This window comes from Struthio camelus, chromosome 4, assembly GCF_040807025.1.
Source record: "Struthio camelus isolate bStrCam1 chromosome 4, bStrCam1.hap1, whole genome shotgun sequence".
In the NCBI taxonomy this organism is placed as follows: Eukaryota; Metazoa; Chordata; class Aves; order Struthioniformes; family Struthionidae; genus Struthio; species Struthio camelus.
Window position 1 is genome coordinate 87,015,660 of NC_090945.1, and position 22,408 is coordinate 87,038,067.

General features: G+C 60.2%; 1 protein-coding gene across 8 annotated transcripts in view; it reads right to left on the minus strand.

The window, feature by feature from the left end:
* Window positions 1–205: 205 nt before the first annotated feature.
* SIGLEC1 (sialic acid binding Ig like lectin 1) overlaps window positions 206–22,408 on the minus strand; it is a 28,338-nt gene continuing 6,135 nt past the window's right edge. The window contains exons 2-23 of one of the 8 annotated variants that reach the window (XM_068943918.1): window positions 21,532–21,708; window positions 20,330–20,487; window positions 19,562–19,921; window positions 19,186–19,482; window positions 18,583–18,846; window positions 17,876–18,130; window positions 16,964–17,263; window positions 15,615–15,860; window positions 13,745–14,047; window positions 12,313–12,567; window positions 11,169–11,468; window positions 9,476–9,736; window positions 8,414–8,716; window positions 7,457–7,711; window positions 5,974–6,246; window positions 4,899–5,150; window positions 3,884–4,183; window positions 3,193–3,447; window positions 2,735–3,034; window positions 1,882–1,981; window positions 1,559–1,627; window positions 206–770 (exon numbers count right to left, since the gene is read on the minus strand). In XM_068943918.1, coding sequence (XP_068800019.1) covers window positions 722–770; window positions 1,559–1,627; window positions 1,882–1,981; window positions 2,735–3,034; window positions 3,193–3,447; window positions 3,884–4,183; window positions 4,899–5,150; window positions 5,974–6,246; window positions 7,457–7,711; window positions 8,414–8,716; window positions 9,476–9,736; window positions 11,169–11,468; window positions 12,313–12,567; window positions 13,745–14,047; window positions 15,615–15,860; window positions 16,964–17,263; window positions 17,876–18,130; window positions 18,583–18,846; window positions 19,186–19,482; window positions 19,562–19,921; window positions 20,330–20,378 — 5,046 coding nt within the window. In that variant the 5' untranslated portion in view covers window positions 20,379–20,487; window positions 21,532–21,708 and the 3' untranslated portion in view covers window positions 206–721. Of the gene's footprint in view, window positions 771–1,554; window positions 1,628–1,881; window positions 1,982–2,734; window positions 3,035–3,192; window positions 3,448–3,883; window positions 4,184–4,898; window positions 5,151–5,973; window positions 6,247–7,456; window positions 7,712–8,413; window positions 8,717–9,475; window positions 9,737–11,168; window positions 11,469–12,312; window positions 12,568–13,744; window positions 14,048–15,614; window positions 15,861–16,963; window positions 17,264–17,875; window positions 18,131–18,582; window positions 18,847–19,185; window positions 19,483–19,561; window positions 19,922–20,329; window positions 21,393–21,531; window positions 22,381–22,408 lie in introns of those variants that run through there. The other 7 variants (XM_068943919.1, XM_068943917.1, XM_068943921.1 and 4 more) reach the window with 7 other exon arrangements.

The following is a 22,408-nucleotide window of genomic DNA, read 5'->3' on the forward strand; positions in this document are numbered from 1 at the left end:
CTGGAGCAGTGTGTGATGGGGAGGAGGGGTTCCTTTTTTGGGAGCCAGGCTCATCCCTTGCTGAGCTCCCACCAGCAGGCTGAAGCAGAAGTTTGGACAGGATCCCAGGGGAGCTCAGGGAATATTTTGGCCCCTTTTGAGGCTGGCCATCGCTGGATGCTAAATCCCTTTCCAAGATCCTCTGAACAGACACAGACTGCTCATTGCTCTGTGTTTTATTTCCAGAGAGACTTGTAGCACACGGGGAGGCCCTGCCACACGGCAGCTATGCGGCAGCACCCTGCTGCGGCAGGTCTGGGCTGAAGGATGGTGGAGGGGAAGAGGCTGACGCCACGCTCTTGCCACCACCCCAGAAATATTCTTCTGGGGTTTTGCAGCCAGAGAGGGGCTCTGAGTAGTCATAGCTTTCCTGTGCCTGGCACACATGGTGCACCACACACTGTCACGAGCACAGGAGACCGTGCCCAGAGTGAGAACAACATCCATGGTGAGGAAGAGGACAGGAGAGAGGCAGGAAGGGGAGAAGAGGATGAACTGAGAAGGTAAGGGCTTGGAGGGAAGGTGGAGCTGGAGCTGAGTTATCCCAAGAGCGGTGAGTGCCAGCTCAAGCCGTGGGTAAGTATTCTCCACGGCAGCTCTCAGTCCATGGGGCTGGGAATTTGCATCGTTGGACTGGCTCCAGCCAGGCAAGGTGGGCTCTGGGCAGGTCCAGCACAAACTGCTACAGCTGCTCCTGGGCCAGAGTCACTGGTCTAGCAGGCTCCGTCCACCTGAAAAAGAACCCTGTGGGTTCAGCACCAGCTGGAGAACCCTTCCCCCAGCAGAGCCCCGAGGGCCAGGGAATCACAACCAGCACCGAGAACATCTCCTAGAGATGGGCCGACATCCGCGTGCTCTTTGAACGCCTCTGCGAGTAAGCTGCAGGGGGTAACTTTAACTCTCATGAGGCTCTGCCTCCCTCTCCTGCCCTTTCCCAGCTCTAGGAATGAGAGCCACGGCCAGGGTGGCAGCACCTACCATAGGCTAAAACTGAGCTGGGGCTGGAGCAGACCCCAGTTGGTCTATGAGCTCTGGATCAGCTGGCAGGTGCTATTTGGCTTCCTTAACCCCTGCCCAGACTTGACCATCCAGACACCTTTGTGGGCTGGACCTACATTTCTCCCACCAAACTGTGGTGCAGCACTTGAAAGCTCTTAGGGCTGCTCCAGGGCCTTTGGTAACTGCTGTTCCCAGCAGCACCAGGAGTCCTTCTCCAGCCACTGCCCAACATGGTGCGGTCAGCCTGGGGTACTGGGGAAGTTCACGAGACCTCAAAATAGGTGATACGGGGAGAAAACTGTGAAGGAGGACTGGGTCAGAGATGAGGGCAGGATGCAGAAAGCTTCTGGGAGCAGAGAGCCATGGGGAGAGTCTGGGAGCCTGCAGGACCAGGCCCTTCCCAGAAGTGGTCTCATGCCTCCCACCTGCTCTCCAGCACGCCAGAGCCCATGGCCTCCCTGCGGAGATCCCCTGGGAGTGGAGGGCAGGGGTCCCAGCACCCCACCCAACTCCTACCAGCACCTGCTCCTGTTTGCTGTTCAGTTCCAAGGTGTCCTCCGTGCTTGGCAGGTCCCAAAGCTTCCTCATCCTAGGCGGGAGGAAGGGGAGCGAAAGAAGAGCGGGGTGGTTAATCATTAAAAAAGGGCATTTGAGGAGCAGAGGAAAGCCCAGCTGGAGCTGGCACCTGCTACAGGGCAACCTCCGGCCACGGGGCAGCAGCGAACCCGACGCCGCGGGGCAGACCAAGGAGGCGAGCCCCTGCGCGAGGGCTGCCTCTCTCCCTGTGCGCACCGGCTCAGCCCGGTCCTGCCCCCTGGCAGGATGAGGCCAAAGCAACGTTACCTGGGCCACAGCCGTACGGCGGCGAAGGCCAGCGCGGCGGCGCAGAGCACGGCAGCCAGCAGCCCCGCCAGCACGGTGAACGTGAGGAGGTAGGAGAGCGCTGCGGGAGAGCAAGGAGGGGTGGGTTAGTTCGGAGAGGGGGTCCTGACCCATCTCCTCAGCCCGTTCCCACCCCACGGGTGGGAAACGGGGTCGGTCCGTGGGGGCCGGGGCTGGAGGCAGCTGGGGCGCAGAGGTTGCGACATGTCCTCCCTCCTCCCTCCGCCTCCGCATGCGGCGTCCTGGGGGCTGGGGACAGCTGGCCGGCGGATGGCGGAGCAGCCACGTGGGGTGGCGGGGCAGCGAGCCGCAGCTGGGACCAAGCGGTGACATCGGCTGCTCCCGGCGTGCCCGGCCGGCACCCGGCTCCGGCCGCGCTGGGCAAAGCAGGGCAGCGTTAACCGGTGCAGCAACGAACAGCAGCGCCGCATTTCGCCTTTTGCTGCACCAGTTTTTCCTCATTTTTTTGTGCAAGCGGTAGCATTCAATTCGATTTTTGGTTCCTCCTCCTTTTTATGGCCCTTGCTTAAAAAGCAGCCTGCAGACGCTTCTGGAGGAAAACTCCTTGCAAAGGAACCACCTCCAACAGCAAAACGTGCCGCTTTGGCAGGAAGGGTCCCACCACCTCCCTCTCCTCCCAAGGAGCCCCGGCCGACCCGACACACACTTGCCCCTCGTCCCCCTCGCTCCAAAATCCCCTTTACTGCTGAACTCGCCCCTTGCACGAGTGCCCCCACCCTGCACTCCGGCAGTGATGCTCTGCAGCACCAAGGCAGGATCTGTCCCCACCCGAGGACACCGCAGGGCTACTCACTGCGGACGTCGAAGTAGGAGGTGGCCGTGGCATTGCCGGCCGCGTTGCCGGCCACGCACGTGTAGTCGGCGGCATCCTCGGGCCCGACGGCCCCGATCTCCAGCCTCAGGGTGTTGTAGGAGGCGAAGGCGCGGAGCCGCGGCTCGGCAGCGCCCGGGGCCCCGCTGGTGGCCAGGAGGTGGCCGCGGCGGTACAGGGCGAGGGCGGCGGGCGGCTGGCTGTCGGCTGTGCACACCACGATGCCCACTCGCCCGCTGCGGTTCTCCAGGAAGGTGCGGACGGACAAGCTGCGGGGGGGGTCTGCACGCAGGGGAGGTGAGTTTTGGTGGGGGCGGGGGGGAGAGTCGGCAGCCCCAGGAGGGTCTTGCAGCCGCCCAGCACCTCCGCTCCCCCCACGGCAGCTGCCCTGGCTCCCAAGGGAGGATGGAGGATGACGAGGTCAAGGGAGGAGCACTCACAGGTCACGCTCAGGCTGAGTGGGGCCGAGGCCGCGGTGCCACGCGCCCCGGCTGCCTGGCAGTGGTAGGAGCCAGCGTGGGCGCTCGACACACGGGTGAAGGTGAGGGAGCCGGCCCCTCCCTCCTGCAGCCACTGGCCATTCTTGAACCAGGTGAAGTTGGCCTCCTGCCCGGCCCACGGGGCCACCGAGCAGGTCAGCGTGGCAGCGGCGCCTTCGGGGACCTCGGCCGAGGGCTCCACGGTGATTTGGACGGCTGAGGAGCAGGAGGAACGGTGGGGATGGCGGGATGCCCTCAGCCCACCAAGGCTGGGTTTGGGGGAGCCGCAAAACCACGGGGGGCTTTCGGCGCATGGCCGGGGGGGGAAAGCACGCCAAGCTGAGACAGAGGAGATGGTCGCCCTCCATAGAACGTCCCCACCAAACACAACACCACTTTTTAATCAGTCGCTGCCACCCCTCGCCTGAAGGTCCAGCTCCAAACCCCACTTTGGTCCTATCTCATCATGACCATCCAGGGATCCCCCTCTGCCATAGGATTTGGCTGGGCAACCCCACCACTGCCAACCCCACCATTGCCAACCCAACGCTCCTGCCCGCCAGGCGTCTTTCCCCCAAGGATGGCGGTGCCACAGCAGCCACCCCGGGGCCGGGTCCCACGGCCGGGGGTGGCTTCAGCCGTGGAAACTCACCATGCGTGGCCAAGGGCGCGGAGGCCGAGGCGACGCCGCGGCCGTTGCTCGCCGAGCAGATGTACAGCCCTTCGTCCTCGGGCTCCACGGCTTTCAGCTCGACCCGCAGGGAGTTGGGCGACGCGTGGACCCGCAGGCGCGGGTCGGGGGCGCCCTGCGTGGAGGCCAGGGGCGCGTGGCTGGAGCCCTTGCGCAGCGTGATGGCCGAGGGCGGGTAGCTGTCGACGGTGCAGTGCAGGACGGCCTGCCGCCCACCCTGGCTCTCCAGGAAGGACGTGAAGGACACATCCCGGGGACCGTCTGCAAAGACAAAGACGGCGGTTCCCTGCTCGAAAACACCCTTCCGACTCTGGCAACGGGGGGCCTGGCATCAGGGGACCAGTGCTGTCTTCGGAGTTGGGGTTTTTCCTTTTAATGCTTCCACTCCCAGCTGGAGGTGGAGGGCGAGGGGCACCACGCAAGCCCTGGAAGCGCCCGTGCCCAGACGCCCAAGGCAGAGTCCTCCCGCGCCAGCACAGCTGAGCTGCAACAGCCTTGCTGCACCTGGCTGCCACCTGCCTTTGGCTGGAAGGGGCAAGGGTCCGGGCAGGGGCACGACACCGTGAGTCTTCCACCGCTGCCACCAGCAGAAGGACGCCAGGACATCGCTCCCCTCCTTGCATTTCTGCCCCAGTGATGGGAGACCCATGGCCAGTGGTAGGGGGCTGGGGGTCCCCCAGACACTGCACCATGCCCTGACCATCCATGGGAAGGGGGCAGCAGTCGCCAGATGGCGACACAGACCGTCCCTTGCAGCTCCCTGGCCTCCCGCACTGGGCAGACCTGCGGCAATCTGACCCTTTTTGGAAAGGTCCTGTCTCTGCCCAATCCAGGATGGACCCCCTTTGCTTGGGGACCCCCTTCCCCCCGTCCAGCTCTCCCTGCCCCAGCTCCGTAGCTGCATCCCCGGGCTTGCACCCTGCACCACGCAGCTGGTGGGACACGTGGGCCAGGCTCCGGCTCGCCCCTCACTTACAGAGCACCCGCAGGGCGGTGGGGAGAGCCCACCGGCTGCTCTGCCCACTCCGAGCCTGGCAGGAGTAGGTGCCAGCATCTTCGCGCGAGGCACCTGCCAGCACCAGCGAGGCGGCGGGGCCCTCGGCCAGCCACCGCGCGTTCTTGTACCAGGTGTAGACGGTGTCCGGCTGGGCGCCGCTGTCCTCACAGGTCAGCGTCACGCCGGTCCCCTCGGGCACCTCGGCAGCGGGTCGCACCACCACCCTGACGGCTGCGGGGAGAGATGGCCAGGCTGCGCGAGCTGCGAGGACCCAGTCCTCTGAGCCCTGGCAGCTTCCTGAGCTCCTCGAGTCTCACAAGCCCCCCAAGGCCCCCTGAGCTTCCTGTGTCCCCTGAGCTTCTTGAGTACCACAAGCCCCCCCAAGCCCCATGAGCCCCCCAAGCCAGCTGGGCCCTGTAAGCTTCCTGAGCCACCTGAGCACCCCAAGCCCCCATGAGCTTCCCAAGACTCCTGAGCTTCCCAAGTCCCAATATCCCCCCAAGCCACCTGGGCCCTGTGAGCACCCCAAGCCCCACGGGCCCTGAGAGCTTCCTGAGATCCCCAAGCTTCGAGTCCCACAAGCCATCCAAGCCCCATGAGCCCCCGAACCTTCCAAGTCCCATGAGCCCTTCAAGTTCCCCTGAGCCTCACGAGCCACCTGGGCCCTGTGAGCTTCCCAAGACCCCCAACCTTCTCGAGTCCCACCAGCTCCCCAAGCCCCAGGAGCCATCTGGGCCCCCCAAGCCCCTTGAGTTCCCCAAGCCCCATGAGCCCCTGAGCCCCCTGACCAGTGGGCGCCCCATGGGATTTCCCCACTCCGGGGAGACCTCGCACCACCCATTCGGCCGCGAGGTGCCAGCAGCAGGCAGAGGCTGTGGCTGCCCATCCTCGCCTGAGGGCAGGAAAGGTCTTCTCCAGCGCTCCAAAGCCATCAGGCTCCTTCAAGCACGGAGGGCCGGGGAGGTTGGGATGAATCCCTCTCGCCAAGGGCTCAGCAGAACCCAAAGCATCCCGCCCGGGTGGCCTCGGCGGCACGCAGGGCGCCCCGACTCACTCTGCAGGCGGAGGGGCTGGGAGGCGCGAGCGCTGCCCAGGGGGCTGCGGGCTGAGCACTCGTAGTCGCCCTCGTCGGCGGCCGCCGCGGCCCCCAGCTCCAGGCGCAGGGTGTTGGGCGCCGGGTGGTGGGCCGGGCTGGAGGCCACCAGCTCTCCGGCCTTGCGCAGGGTTATTTCGGCCGGCGGGTTGCTCTCCACGGTGCAGGTGAGGATAGCTGCCCTCCCCTCGCCCGCCTCCAGGAAAGCCTTCACCCGCAGGTTCCTGGGGGGGTCTGCAAAGGGAACGAGAGGGGAAAGAAGAGAGAAGCAGCTGAATTGAGGAAAACCGCTTGTTTTGGTAACTGGGAAACAGCCGGGCTCAGCGGAGCGGTGCTGGGTGACATTCCCGAGGCTGCAACATGCAGCCGGTGGGACCGGCTGGTCTCGCTCCCTGCAGGGCTCCGAGCTCCGGTGACCAAGCTTTTCTGCCAGGATTTGCTAAGCGGTCGGTAGCAGATCCCTCCTTCGGGGAGCTCAGCCTCCTTCGGCAGCCCTGGGCCGCTGCCTCCAATCCGGCTGTTATCTGAAATAACCCGCCGGGGACTTCTCCGAGCTCCTTTTTGTCCCGCGAAAAGCCCTGCGGCGCTCCCGGCTTGAGGCGCATGGGTCGGCCCTGGCTCGGGCTGCACCCCGCTCTCCGGAGAAAACCCTTGGCACAGCAATGCGTGGAAACCTCGAGAGCAAGCCTTGCTGAAAAGCCACGCAGATGAATGTGCGTTGCAATTTAGGCCCATCGTGCCTAGAATTTTTTTTTTTTTTTTTTTTAAAAGCAACATCCATCTCCCTTTCCCTATCCAAAATCAGGAGGGAGGAGAGAAGCAATAGATTTGTTGCCTAAGTCCGAGTCTTTTCCAGGAGAGCTACTCAGCAGCCACTCCCCACAACAGATTTGGAAGTTAAAGCCATTTTTTTTCCTGCTAAAAAGGAAAGTCTTCTGTTCTGACTTGCAACTACATTTTTTGTGCATGTCTTTTTTTTTTAAACAACGTCTGTTTCTAATTTTCCAAATCGGGGCAGGGGGAACTGGGAAATCACGCAACGTCTCTTGAAAGCCAAACATTTTTCTTTTTCGCTCTCAACACAGAACGTAAAGTTGGGGAATTTGGAGAACCAACACTTGACTGAATTTTTCTGCGGCCCCTACGTGGGGCAGCTCAGCCGCTCCGGATTTCCAGGCTTAGTTATGACCCGAGATGAAAGCTAACACAGACTATTTGCTACTGAGTGCCCCCAAAACAGCGTGAGGCCCCGCAGGACCCCCCGCTTGCCCCACAGCCACGTCGTGCCACCACCCGCCCCGGGGCAGCGTTCCCACCCCACGCCGGCCCATTCCCACCCTTGGCAGACCCCGCCAAGCGGCCCCGAGGAGGGTTTCGGCAGCAGGGACCGGCAAGGGGACCTTGCTCGGAGGCTTACGAAGCAGGCAGCCTGCAGAAAGCTTACAGAGGACGTTCAGGGTGCTGGGGGAAGAGCTCCGGCTCCCTTCGGGGGTTTGCACGACGCAGTGGTAGGAGGCAGCGTCGGCGACAGCCACCTTGGGGAAGGTGAGCGACGGGGCAGGGCCACCGCTGAACCAGACGTTGTCCTTGTACCAGGTGTAGCTCAGGGCTCCCCGGCCACTGCTGGCCACCGCGCAGGTCAGGTTCACGGCATCCCCTTCGCGCACGTCCGGGGAGGGAGAGATCCAAACCCTGGCAGCTGAGGCAGAAGGAGAGAGAGAGAGAGAAACAAGACTTAGGCAAAGAGAGCTCTGGAGAGCGACTTCTGCAGGGGCAAAGGTGTTGGAGAGCCCGGCGGGCAGGAAAGCGGTGGGTAATTTGGGGGAGAGCTGACGCGAGTTGGTACTTCTGTTTTGGGCTGTTGTCCCGCCAGACAAGAGGCGATGAAAATGCCTTAGCCCATCTCGGCAAATACTGTCCCCACCTAGGACAGCCCAGGGGTGACGATGAATGTGCTGGCATGGCCAAGGCTGACAATGACTTGGATGGGAGCTTTCTAGAGCAAAGCAGGATCTTTGCATTGCCTCTAGGAGGGAGCCAGAGCTCCTCCTCCGCGCGGATCCTTGCCCGGCGGCACGTGGGAAAGGCGCACACAGCTGTTAGGGAATACGATGCACCTCTGATGCAACCATCAACCCTTCCATCCCTCCCCATAAACATATATCTTCCTCTATTTCTTCCCTCTGTCTATACTACCTCTCCTATTCTCTCTTTCTCTCCACCTCCCTTCTCCATAAGCATCTTCCAACTCATGCTCGCCTGCACATCTTCACACCAACCTCACTGCATCCATCGCTCCCTCCACACCTCTTGCACCCGCTATCTGCGGCCTCAGTCTCAGCCCCGTCCCAGCTCCCTGACCCATCCCCGGCCCTCGCGGCAGGACCGGCCCCACACTCACTCCCCGCAGTGAAGTTCCTCGAGGTGCTCGCGTTGCCGTAGGTGTTGCTGGCCAAGCACACGTACTCCCCTTCGTCCTCCATCACCACGGCGCGAATCTGCACCCGCAGGCTGTTGAGCGAGGAGGACACGCTGAGCCGTGGCAGGGCCATGGGCTGCAGCCACGTGGTGGAAGCCACAAGCACGTCTCCCTTGAAGAGGGCCAGCTCAGCCGGGGGGTTGCTGTCCACAGTGCACTGCAGGATGCCCAGCTGCCCATTGGACGTCTCCAGGAAGGATGTCAACACAGGCTCGTGGGGTGGATCTGCCCGGGCGAGACAGTGTGTATATATTGAACAAACCCTTCACGTGCCCTCATCCTGCCCGGTCTCCAGCTCTGGTCCAGGGGGGCTTTACCTCCCCTCCAGGTCCTGTGTTACGTTGCTGTCCCAATGTGGATTTTGGATACTCGTGGTTATCAGGAGTGGCTCTTGACACCCCTCTTCTAGCACCCAGCTCCAGCCCCCAGGTCAGCAGCATCCCGCATTTGCGACAGAGCATAAGCCAGACTTTCTCTTTCCCCGTTTTTCCTCTCCAGCCCAGAAAGACAATATTTTCCCCCCCCAAAAAAAGTGAAGTCTTGAAAAATTAAAGTAATTTCAGGTCAGTCTTCAATTGAAGATGAACTGAAACATTCATTACTGCCATTTTCCCCCCTCGTTTTATGTGACACAGTATGCAGATGAGACATGGGATGGTGACACCATTTCTGATCAGAAGGTTCTGTTTGAAACAGGATATGTTTGACCGAGGGGGCGTTTTATTCCAGACCAAAAAAATCCTCTCTTATGAAGGAGATGTGTTTCCATAGAACGTTCTGCTTTCAACTCTGTGGCATTTCTAAGGGTAAAGGATGTTTCATCACAAAATTCGCAGAGCTCTAGACAAAACCCAGCCTCTTTCTCTGCCCAGGACGTGATAATGCTGTTTCCTGGCTGCTGCCTGCCTCAACCCACCAAGCTCTGGGATGCCCCCTGCTTCCACTCTCTTTTCTGTCAGTATTTCCCAAGACGATCCCACTTACAGAAGACACGCAGGCTGATGGACGGAGAGATGCTGGTGCTGGCTGCCGTGGGGCTGTGGGCTTTGCAGTGGTAGGAGCCCATGGCTTCACTAGAGACATAGGGCAGGGCAAGGAAGTTGTCTGAGCCTTCTTGGACTTGCTTGCTGTTCTTGTACCACGAGTAGATGGTGTCGTTCAGCGGCTCTCCCAGCAAGTCGCATGTCAGGGAGACGTGATCTCCTTCCTTCACCTCCGTGGATGGCACAACAAGGACTCTGGCCGCTAGAGCATGGAGACAAGTCACAAGCAGTTCAGACAGCAACACAGCAGGGCTTGGCAGGTGCCAGCTCCTTTCTCTGAGCAGCCCCAAAGACAGGCCTGTAACGACAAGCTGGAGCTCGCAATAGGCTAGAAGGTGTCACAGATCCCCACGAACCAGGCTTGGAAGAGCCTTCCTGAGGCCACCCAGGCCATCTCCACAACCCAAGACTGAACTGACCCTGCCCAGCAGAATTAACTAGCGCGTAACAAAACCAGAAGCAGGCAGCTTATGTAATGGGAATCATAACGCTGAACCTATTGACGTTCCTGTTACAATCAACAGAGGCCATGGACACTGAGTAGCATTGAGGTTGGCAATGGACACCTCCGTGCACGCACGTACATTTAGATCTATCAATTAGAGAGCTGAATCCCAGCCCAGAAGTCCAGAAAATGAATTCAGTTCTGGACTTCTGCTAAATTCCTTGTGTATCTAAGGCGTTGGCCAAGCGCAGAGTTTCAGGGTCTGGGTGCAGAGCCAAGTTTTCCCCAGCGTCTGGGTCTTGAGTGCCAATTCTGCACCAACATCGACCCTCAGCAGCCACAAAGGCCTCTTTCCCCCTTCCCACAAAGCCATCCATGCAGGTGATGGGCCACCAGCTCATACCAGAGCCCCTGGCCACAGAGTGCGCTTCCTCACCGTGGAGACGCGATGCTCCGCCCTGAACAGCAGCAGGAATGAAACATCCCACCTGACCCATTTCTGAGGGGTTCAAGAAGTCACCTTAAAAGGTGACAACTTGTCAGCTGAGCTGCAAAACAAAGCATGCCAGATGCTGGCTTACACTGGCTTCTAGGTAAAATGCTTTAACATAAACCACTTCCCTGCTGTGACTTGGGGTGAGCAGGAACACACCCGGCTGCGGTAGCTTAGCTGCTTTGGGTTGCCTGGCCATAGCCTGAGACGCTCAGTGACATTTCTCTCAACCGCTCTCATCATGGGACAATTCCCAGAGTACTATCTCTTCCCATCAGACAACAGCATAGAGGCAGAAACAGGGAGAAAAGGTCACCTTTCATGTTAGTTCTCGCCTGCTGCAGAGCAGGTCCTGCTGCAGCCCACCTTTCTCACAACGTTTCCCACCACGTCAGAGCGGTCTGAGCACGCGAGGATGCACTTTGAGGAGGTATGTTGTGCCTTGGGTGGTAGGGCTGTCCCTAACGGGATCTTTCCAAAGGGGTTTCTCCTGCCCTTCCCAGCCCGAGTCCTGCTGCGGTGGGGTGATCCTGCGCTCCCCACGCAGAGGAGCTGTGAGCAAGGTGCAAGGTCCTGCTGCTGCTGAGATGGAGACGGCTGGTCCCCAGGACAGTGCCGCCTCCCCGCGCCAAGGTGCTGGGCCGGAGGGGAGCCCAGCAGGGCGCCAGTGAGCCCACCACAACGCCCCGTACTCACTCTGCACACGGAAATACAGGCGATGGGACACGGTGCCGTGCGCGTTGGTAGCGACGAAGCGGTAGCTGCCCTCATCCATCAGCGTGACACCCCGGATCTCCACTCGCAGGGCGTTCGGGGAGGCCGTGACGCCAATCCGCTGGCTGGGGCTGCTCCCTGGGTTGCTGGAGGCCACGAGCTCCTCTCCCTTGTAGAGGTCCAACTGGGCAGAAGGGTTGCTCTCCACTGAGCACTGGAAGATGGCCAGCCTTCCCCTCTGCATCTCCAGAAACAGAGCGACCTGGGGGCCCCTCGGGGGGTCTGCACAGGATGGAGAACAACTGTCTCAGTGCCAGGACCGTTGTGAAGAGCTCTCGCAGTGCTCTGGGGCTCACGCACTGCCACCAGGCCCCAGCACATGGGCTGTCCCGGAAAGCAATAGCCATCAGAGGCCTTGCGTAGAGACAGCAACAAACTGAACCTCCTTTAAAAGGAAAAGGAGGGTTTCTGCTGGCCAGGGCACTGCCAGACCAGGAATTGCAGAGAGACAGCTCCGTCTCTGCCTGTAGCAGATACCTACACGGGTAGGTGACACCACACAGCCACTCAAATACGCACATGCTCTGCCATGCAGCTTTACACCTGCCTGGTCACGTATGCATGCCTGGCCACACACTAAACGCATACTCGTTCAGCGGGAAAGTAGAGACGATGGCAGATATCCTCGCTCAGGGCACAGGAGCTTTCCTGGAGAAGGTGCATGATCAGCAAGGAGCAGAGGGGCCCCTCGCTTTCACAGGGGGGCAGCGGGGAGCAGAGACTTGGAGCTGCGACAGAAGCACTCGTGGATTTTGGAGAGGCCAGGAGAGCGGTTTGGAGGCAGAAAGGAGCAGAGTGGGGGTGGCTGCAGGCAGGAGGAGAGGGGCAGGCTCGCTTTCATATCCATCCATCCATGCACGCATGCACAAATATGCCACAGCCCCCCCCTCCCCATTTGCCTCATGCAAGCGTACATATGTGCTCACATCCCTCCAGGGTGTCTGCACCAGCTCAGCGAGAGCCAGGGCTCTTCCCGCTCTCGTTCTGCCCAGAGCCACGTGCTCTCCCTGCCCCAGGGACCAGCCCTGCTCCGGCAGGAGCCGGCATGTCGCAGCGCCGCACTCACACAGCACGTCCAGGGAGACCGCGGCGGAGCTCCGGCTGGTCCTCTCTGTCGTCACTTTGCAGGAGTAGAGCCCGGCGTCCGCGCTTGCCACTTGCCGAAACACCAGGGAGGCCGCCGAGGCCTCGGCGAGCCACCGGCCGTTTCGGTACCAGCTGAAGTTAAAGGGAGCCGGGGAGTCGCTGCTCACCCCGCAGGTCAGGTTGACGGCCTGGCCTTCCAGCACGCGGGAGGAGGGGGCCGCCTGGATCTGGGCAGCTAGGGCAAGGGCAGAGACAAGAGAAATTCGGAGGAGGCTCCAGAAAGCCAATTGCATGCACGCAGGGCCTTTGCAAAGCCTGGGGCACGCTGGCACCCGGGCAGGCAGGGCACGGGCTCCTGCACGAGCTGCACAGCAGGTTAGCTTGGCCAGGGACAGCCAGCATCACCCCTTCTATAGGCTGCCGGCTAACGAAGCGTCTCTGTAGCTATTGCAGGAGAAGGCAAACACCAGATTGCCAAGGCATGCCAAGACGGGCACAGATCCTAAAAACAGACCTCGGGGCGTAAGGAGAGGCAAGTGGGAGCTCCAGTGCGTTGCGGGAGTGCACAGGGCGGTTGGATGCGGATGCGAAGGTGCGTGGAGGCGTGGGAACGGGTCTGTGCCTGGTGGCACATGTGCATGCGCTGCCAGACAGCGCTCAGCATCACGAGCTGCGCGGGGCTTGCAACGCTTGCAGGGTTTGGCAGATGTCTCCGAAGGCGGCAGCTGAGTGGGTCACGCCGAGCTGGCTGCCACCTCTCCTGATTTCCCAGCCGACAGCCACCCGCCCCTTTCCCCCCCCCCCGCCATCGTGTGTGACACAGTCATGGCCCGCAAAGAGCTTGCGATAGCTAGTATTGCATCCACACGCGGGGAAGCTGGTTTTGATTTACTGAATTCAGTCACAATTCAAGCCTAAACTGGACGCTTACGGCTTTGCAGAAAGCAGCCTCTTCCAGGAAGCGCAACGTACAGCGGTGAACAGGAGGCCAGAGCATCTCCCCTCCCCTTGCTCCCCAGGGCAAAGCCCAACCCTCTGCTTTTGGGGCTAGAGCAGCATCAGAGGGGCCAGATGCTGGACACGATCCTCTAGGTCAGACCCAGGGACTAACGCACTAGGAGGCGGCAGCACTCGTGCAATCCCACGTTATCCCTAATCTTCCCAGGCTTTTCTCCTTCTCTAGGAATTCCCTCCCCTTCCTCCCATCTCCCAAGGATTTTCCTAGAGAGCGTTCAGACCTTCTTCTCAGCTCTCCGGCTGGGAAGCTCTTCTACATTCCTGTTACGAGACCCGCTCTCCATCCTCCTCCCCAGTGCAGGGATGGGCAGTGCCTGGGTCTGTCCTGTCTTCTCAGGGTCCAACCCACAGGCCTTCCCCTTGCCCCTTCCATGACACCCCTGCGCACCACTCACTCTCAGCCGTGAAGTCCATAGAGGCGCTCGCGTTGCCCTGCGGGTTCCTTGCCAAGCACACGTAGGTCCCCTCATCTTCCAGCACCACCTCGTGGATCTCCACCTTCAGGCTGTTGTATGATGAGGTCGCCTGGACCCGCGGGTTGGTGGCTACATGGCAGCCCCACGTGCAGGCTATTACTTCTTCTCCTCTGCGTAGGGTCAGTTGGGCCTCTGGGTCACTCTCAACAGTGCACTGAATGATGCCCAGGTGCCCACCCTGGGTCTCTAGGAAGGAGCTCATCACAGGTAGCCTTGGTGGGACTGCCGAGGTAAAACAGCATTGCTGAGAATAGCATCAGTCCCTGAGATTAGGAGAACCCCAAGAAACGTACTCTCGGCCACTGAGGAGCACCACACAACACTGGATGTAGTCACTAGTTTCTCACGCCACTTGAGATGCTCTTGAGCATCCCACCCACCCTCCAGCTGCCAGGTCCCAGGACACAGCCACCCACTCCATGCAAGGAACTTGCAGCCCCCAGACATTTTGAACAGCATTTTTTTTGCCCACTGGGTTGAGCTCAAGGTCCAAGTTCAGGCATCTCGTGCTACCAGTTATGGAGCTGGGGAAGCAATTGATGCAGCTCACCAACCAGGGTGCACACTGCAGGCTGAGCCTGGAGGCTCCCTGGCCACCACCAATGGCCTAGGCTGGATCTCTGTCGGCTCAGCAGAGCTCAGGCTCCCAGGGCACCCCAAGGTGGGTGTCTGCAGCCTGGAGCCACGTCCGATCTCTGCTCCCTCCTCCCTGGTCTTCAGCACAGGAGCGGGGCGGCCGCGGGGGGATCTCACTCCAGAGCCCAGGGAAGCAAGGAGCCCCTCTGTTAACCACGGGACATGGTTAACCATGGGATACCCTAGTTCCCACGGCTGGGCTGCAGGCATGGGAGATCCAGCCCGCGCGGCCGAGGGGGAAATCGGCCTCTCAGGGTTGGTGCGTTACAGCAAGCCGGGGTGCAGCTACCGTCACGCAACCCCTTCCTTTGGGAGAAGCTTACTCCAGCCGATGGCACAAGGAGCCCAGGTTTCTGCAGGACTCTGACCCCTGGGAGGCTCCAGGGTCTCGTCCTCCCGGGCTCCAGAGCAGGAGCTGAAGGAGCAGATGCTAAAATGCTCAACCCCACTCCAAGGTGGGAAGTCACACGAGCTTTTCTAATTGAGGCTACGGGAGGAAACAACAGGGAAAAAAAACCCAGGAGTCGTCCAAGACTCGGGGTTACCACGACTCCGAGGTCTGCTTTAACAGCCTCCGTGAGCCGAGACATCCGACAGCCTCTCATCAGGGAGCGGCTGCGGCACTCCTGCCGCTCGAAAACGCGGCGTAGGTCTGCGGAGAGCCCAGGGGCGCGAGCATCCGGGGCCCAGCTCCGATGGACGTTTCCCACCCTTTGCAAAAAAGCCGCAGCTCTGTCAGGCCTGAAACCTCCCTGCTGTATCGCTGCTGGTTTGCTCTCAGGGAAGACTTGTATTTTACGGCACCGAAAATACTTGGAAGGTGAAACCAAGCTGGAACAGCATCATTTTTATCATAGCAAAACGTAGGATCGGGATGACCTTTCCCAGTTGCAGAAACTCAATGTAATTCCATGGGCTGCGTTAAAATTGTTCGGTTGTTGGGAATTCTGAAAGTCTTGGGATTTTTATCCCCCACTTTAAAAAAAGTCACAAATTTATCTCTAACAGGGAAACTTCTGGACTCTGCCTATTTCCACTTGAGGCTTTTGCCCCGCGGTGGCCGACGGGAAGGCTGGCGCTGGCAGCGTCAGCCGCCGCATCCCACATGCGGGTACCCAGGGGACTGGCCCGCCGGCGGGCGGAGGACACTTACAGAGGACGTGCAGGGACACGGCCGCCGAGGTGTCATCGCCGCCGGCGCTCCGGACTCGGCAGTGGAAAGCGCCCGCGTCCCGGCTGCCCACGGACGGGAAGAGCAGCGCGGCCTCCGAGCTCTCCGCCAGCCACTTGCCGTTCTTGTACCAGGCGTAGGTGGCGGCGGGCCGGGTGGTCTGGCACGTCAGGGTGACGGCGTCCCCTTCGCGCACCTCCGCCGACGGCCGGATCAGCACCCTGGCAGCTGCGGGAGGAGGAGCGGGAGCGACGGACCGTCAGGGAGCCGGCGGGGGGAAACCTCCGCCGCGAGACCCCCGCCCGAGGTCCTGCACCCCAGCGGCCTCCGGCGCGCTGGTCTGACCCTGCCGGACGCCGGCGCCGCTGGCGGCCGCTTTGGCCCACGAAGCGGCGCGGACCCTGGGAAGCGAGCGGGGCTGCCCGGAAAGGCTCGTTCCTCCGCCAGCTGACGCGCTCGGATGGAGGCATCTCAGGCTACGCTAAACAAACCCAGAGTGGCCGGCTGCAACACCCAAACGGATGTTTGCTTTCTTTGGAATTGGAAATCTGGGTCCATTTTGTTTTGACACCTGAGAGAGGTTCCCTTTGGGACGGGCTCGCCCGGGGCTTCCCCCTCTGCGGCCGGATGCAGCCGAAGGGGCCGCGTCGCCCCGCGGGCTCCGGAGCTGGGGAAGCGGCTGAGCGCCGGGGTCAAAGCAGGAGGAAGCGCTCCTGCCGGGCATCGTTCATGGCTCAGGGCTTGCGGGGAAAGGGAAGAAACGGTTCTGACAAGCTGCGTTATAGATTTTGCGGCGTTTTCAAAAAAAAAATTAAAAAAAAACAACTGCAACTTTGCAAATGGCTTTGAAACATCTGAAAACATGGAGAAGTGCTGGAGGAGGGAGGGCACCTGCCCTGAGAGCACCGTGACCTGTCCCTGCTTTGGATACAGTTTAGGTGACAGCAGATGCCTTTCCAGGGCCAAGCTGGGGAGGTGACCAGTGTCAACACCAGGGGCCTGGGTCCCTTCTGAGCTCCTGCACCCACTCGCTGCCTTCATCCTGGAGCGTCCCTACCACATCCTGGCTCACTGAGGCCGACTGCGCCCGGGCACACATGCCCTGGAGGAGGTTGGGGAGCTCCAGCAGGTCCCAGCCAGGCTTTAGGACCGTGTGGCCCATCCTGCCATGCAGAAACAGCCTGGATAGACCCCTGGTTTCATCTGTGCCTGGAAGACCTTGGGAGAAGGGACAATGCTCGAAGATCTAGGGACAGCAGCAAGCCCTTGGGGAAATCTAAACTTCTGGCACTGCTTTTCCACCAAGATGCAACCAGGATGACGGGACTTACTCTGGACGGTGAAGGGCCTGGCAGCAGTGGCGTTGCCGTAGGCGTTGCTGGCCGTGCAGCGGTATTCCCCACTGTCTGCAGGCACCACGGCACGGATCTCCAGCCGCAGGGAGTTGCGGGAGGTGGTGATGCTGAGCCGCTGGTTGGGTGCGGCGTGGGACTGGGTGGTGGCCACCAGGCTCCCGTCGTGGTAGAGGGCCATGGTGGCCTCCGGGTGGCTGTCCACGGTGCAGTGCACGATAGCCAGCTTGCCGTCCTGCGCCTCCTGGAACAGCGCAATAGTCGGGGTCCGGGGAGGATCTGTGCCACAGGGAAAGAAACCACTGGCTTTGGTGGCCCTCGGTGCAGCAGCTGGACACAGCAGCTCCGGACACCCAGCGCGGTGTCCCCTACCTGAGTACCCAACCACGTGCCATGTTTAAGCCCACCCCTGCCAGCAAACACAGCTTCTCTTTGGAGCTGCTTTCTCACTTACGTAAGCGGGTTATATTTACTCACAGAAATGTCAAAGCCAAACCCAACACCGTTTTATTTTTCCCCTGACTTGCAAAAGCTCTCGAGCTGCTGTTATCATAGCTGGATCGTCGCTTTGCAAGCTCTAAGCGGAGTTTATGGCCTGTAACGGCGCAGTGGATGCATGATAGATGTTGTAATGAATGAACAGGTCCACGTTACAGAGAATATAACTTTACAGTGTCTTCAAACGTTGCTCATGCCTGGAACGAGCATCTCCTACTGTGTTCTTACAGCCACCCAGATGGACCGAACACCCCACACAGCCAGACGGCAGGTGTTTGGGGCAGGCATTTTGTTTTTTCGGGGGATTCGTACAGCACCTGACACAAAGGCACCCTCTTCTGTGGGGGACGCCCGGTCCCCAGCAGAGCGGCGGCAGCGGCCGTAGGCACTCACATGTCACGCTCAGGCTGACAGCCTGGGACGACACGCTGCCCAGGTCGTTCTGCACCTTGCAGGAGTAGTAGCCCGCATCGCCGACGGCCACATCATGAAACACCAGCGAGTGAGCAGGACCCTCCTTGAGCCACATGCTGTTCTTGTACCAGGTATAGCTGAGGTCCCAGCTCTCCCTGCCAGGGACGTTGCAGGACAACACAGCCGTGGTCCCCTCCCGCACCTCGGCCTCCGGGCTGATGGAGATCTCTGCAGCTGGAGGAGACGGAGCATGGTCAGAGCTGCCCCAGAGGCAGGGGAGGAGATCCTGCTGGGCAGACCCTGATCCCAACCCCTGAGGGGTAACCAGGCTGGAGTCTGGGGAGAGGAGACCCCTCCAGCCCCCAGGGTGGCAGACCGGCAATGGAGGTGGCCCCCATCCTGCACCTGACAGCGGGGATCCAATCTCCGACTTTAATGCAAGGCTCCCCGAGCAAGTAATTCACTCTGTGCCTCAGTTTCCTTCATCATTAATTGCCAGGCACAATCTCCAGCAGCACCTAGCCGAGATGTTCTCATTCCAGGGGGAGATGCTTTCCCACAAGCATCAACCTTCAGCCGATTCAGGACCCAGCGATTAAATTGCCCCCTTCTCCCACTGCGCTGGTCCCCCTCCAAAGCCATGGGGAGGGCAGTCCTCATCCTGTGAGAGCTCCCCCGGTACTCACAGAAGACGTAGAGAGTCACGGCCGGGGCCACTCCAGACCCAACCGAGTTCTTGGCTTCACAGTGATACCGGCCATAGTCCTCGCGACGGACCTGCTGGATGGTCAGGATCTGCTCGTCGGCCACGGCCATGCCATCCTTGTACCACCGGTATGTGGCGATCGGTGGGTAGCTGCTGTTCACGGTGCAGGTGAAGGACACCGTGTCGCCCACGCGGACGTTCCGTGTGGAAGGGTTCATCGACACCTTGATGTCCTTAGGGGCATCTGCAGGACAGGCGGACAGAAGACAGGTAAAGTTGAACAGGCAGCAGGATCCGCAGGACGCTGCCACAGACTTTCCTGACGTCTGTATCTGCAGGTCGCCCGGGAAGGGAGGTCTGAGCCGCTCTCCTCCGAGCGGACGGGTCCTCCCTGGAGCAGAGAGCAGCTCTGCTCAGAGAACTGAAAAATGGGGCAAGGACTGATGGCAGCAACGGGGGACAGAAGCGGCTCCAGCACCTTGGCTGCGGAGGGATGTGCTTGGACAGTTGCACAGCAGCTGCAGGAGAGATGGCAGATCTCTCCCTCTGCCCTGCCCCATGTGTGCAAAGCTGCCCCACGTACGTCTCACCCGCAGGACGACCTCTCCCGTGGCCTTCTTGGACCCCAAAGAAACTTCGCAGAGCAATTTTTTAGACTGGTCCTTCCAGGAGAAGGAGGTAGTGAGGGTCTCGCGGAGATTCACCCCGCCGGTGTCCAGCTGGACGCTGGTGGACAGAGAGGAGACCTGCGCGTTGTAGCCCCTCCAGCTCAGGGTGACGCTGCCGAAGGGGCAGGCGTAGGGAGTGGAGCAGACGAAGGTGGATACGGCTCCCTCGGAGACCTCCTCGTTGGCCGTGGTGGTTGGGCGCTCGGGGACATCTGGGGTTGGAGAACAGAAGATGGGAGGTCCGCACAGCACTCACAGCTGGGGCAGACAGACGGACGCAGCAGCACTCACCCGACACCATCAGCACCACGTCCTGCTCAGCTGACCACCGGTCACCATCCACGATCTCAAACCTGAACCTGTAGGTCCCGCTGTCCTCTGGTGTCACCTCCCAGAGGAGCAACGTGCAGTTGTGCTCGGCGGGGTCCCCCAGGAGCCTGGTGCGGTTCCTGAACCCGTCGTCCACCTCGTCTTGGGCTGCCGAGTGGTAGACCACGGTCTTCTGGCCATTGTAATCCTTGTACCAGATGGCCACGATGCCGGCGCTGGCCGAGACGCTGCTGGGGTAGCTGAAGGTGCAGGGGATGACCACGCACGAGCCCATCAGGCCCTGCAGGGCTTCAGGGTAGGTGACACCCCATGAGCCAAGGACTGGAAGAGAACGGAAAAGGGGGGGGGGTGAAGGCACAAGCAAAATTTTCAGGACAGCCACCATTTGGTGCCTTGACGACACATCCATCAGCGGCACAATCTGCAGTTCTCAGCTCTCCTCTCCTGCTAGCAATAAACGTCCATGGACAGACCAGCCCTGCGGTAATCTCTGGATGGGAACAGGCGCACAGTGAGCGAGGGCAACACGTACAAGACAACTTTGCAGGACAAAGTCTCAAGGAGGAAGAGGGGCATTCGACCGGGAAGAGCGGTGGGCGATGCGCCCAGGTTTGCTTTCCGCCAGCGAAACGCACCAGCCGGCTTTATAACACCAGGCGCCAAACGACGAGAAGGAAAACTTGTCCTCCCGGCCCGGCCCGCTCCCCAGCAGGTCGCGCAGCGCCGTACCGTGCGGGACGAGGCTGGCCAGGAGGACAAGCAGCGGGACGGGGAGCATGGTGGCCCGACGGGCGCACCCGCGAGGTCCTGGCGAGGTTCACACCACGAGGTCCACACCGCGAGGTCCCGGGAGTCGTCACAGTGAGCGGCGGTTAGCAAAGACTTTCCTGGCAGCGAAGAGATGGGGCAAAGGCTCTTGCAGCATGTTCCCACCCAGCAAGCAGGTGGGAAGTGATGGGCAGTTAAGGAATTTCCCCTGGGGTTTTTGCAGTGAGAGGTGAAGATTAGTTTGCCACCCGTACTCGTGCAATGGAGGGAGCAAAGGAAGAATAGCATAATACCCATGAATAATATAATACCGTCATGGCGAGCGTACATACCACAAGGGTGTGGAATAGAGCAAATGCTGGTTGCGTAAATAGGGAACAAAAATAAGAAAAAAAAGGGAAAGAAAGGGAGTCACTTAAAAACATTGCCAACATTAACATTTCATGGTGCAGCTGGCAGAGTCAGGCTTAAATCCCAGGTGACCAGCGACCCTGCCAGAGTGCTGCCACCTGGGCCCGAGAACCCTTTCTGACCCTCCGCTCTTTAGCTCGAAATATCTTGCGTGTTTTATAAAGTAACACAGGCACTGGAGATATTTTACACTGCTTTACGCTGTTTTGCACAGCCGAGCAGCTCGTGGACACATTTTAGCTGATGACAGATCAACTTTGTGGCAGAAACTGCAAGTCTGGCAACACAAAGATCACTAAACGGCTTTAGCACTTACGGATGATTTCTAGCCTCCTCTCTATTGAAGGTCAAATAAAATAGCAATTTATTTGGATTCTCAGCAGGTCTTTTCCACACTGCTCCACTCTTTTTGTGCTCTTCTCATTGACTTTTAGTTTTCTATAAGATGGGATTTATTAATGCAATTCTTGTCACTGAGTTTGGCCTGGAGCTAGGAGCAATGAAAGCAGGGATAATATTTTCAGTTGATGTCGATCACTAGGAAAGTTGGGGTTTACATTGCGTTTTCATAGCAGCTGAGTCTGCGGAGCTCTTGGATTAATAATCTTAAATTCTGGTGGATAGGAAAAAAAAAGGGGGGGGGGGGAACTTGACGACTTGTTCCCTGAAGACCTCAGCTGCCTCTCGGCAAGAGGAGACCCCAGGGACGCGCACAGCCCTCGTTAAAAGCTTTCCCGGTATCACAGCCTTACCGGGCGCGCGGCTTAACGTCTACCTGTCCGCAGCGGAGGGAAACGTTGAAAAGCGCCGACGTCCTTTGGGAGCAACCGGTGGTTTTGGGCTCTTTTCCTGGCGCGCCGGGGAGCGGATGCTGCCGTCGAGGCGGGCCGGCCGCCACCTTCGCCCGCGCACCAGCCCGGGAACGAACGCTGGGAGCGAGATTATGGACGAAACAAGCCGCTAACGCGCTGCAGCTTTGATTTAAAGGCCAGGGGCTGCGGTTAGGCTGAGACCACAGGCAGCACGGCTCCGGGGCCGACGCGGCGCATCCCCCCAACCCCGCTTTGCTTTTTGATGTCGCATGTCCAGGCGGGATGGTTTTTATCTGTGAATGTATTGAGTTTAAATGGGCTCAGCGGTGCATCTACAGATGTAGATCTGCAAAAGTATGCTGGGGAGGGCTCCCCGCGGCAGGGGGTCCCGGCCGGCTCGGGGGTCCCTGCCCCAGCCGGCCGGCAAGCAGCAACGGCTGCTGGTTTGCAGGCTGAGGAGGAAGGAAGTGCTCCATACGTGCACCCCGGCTGTTTTTCGGGGTCAGCTTTTCAGCCCGCACACTCCCGCCGCGGCGGAGTTTCATTTCTGCTGCCCGGTTCGCCCCAGTTTCCTTTTCTCCGGCCGACGTGGTGCCACCAGGACCCTCGGCCGCAGGGGCCGGGTCTTGTGCAAGGATGCGGAGACCGCGGCACCCCGCCGGCTGCTGGGCATCTCGACAAGAGCTAACCCATGCGCGTACAGCACGAGGGAGGTTTAGGAGAGCGATACCATACGGAACAAGCTACCAAAATATTCCAGACTAGATGAGAGCGTTTAGGCGTCATGCACTAGAAAAGAGGGGGGAAAAAAGGCCAC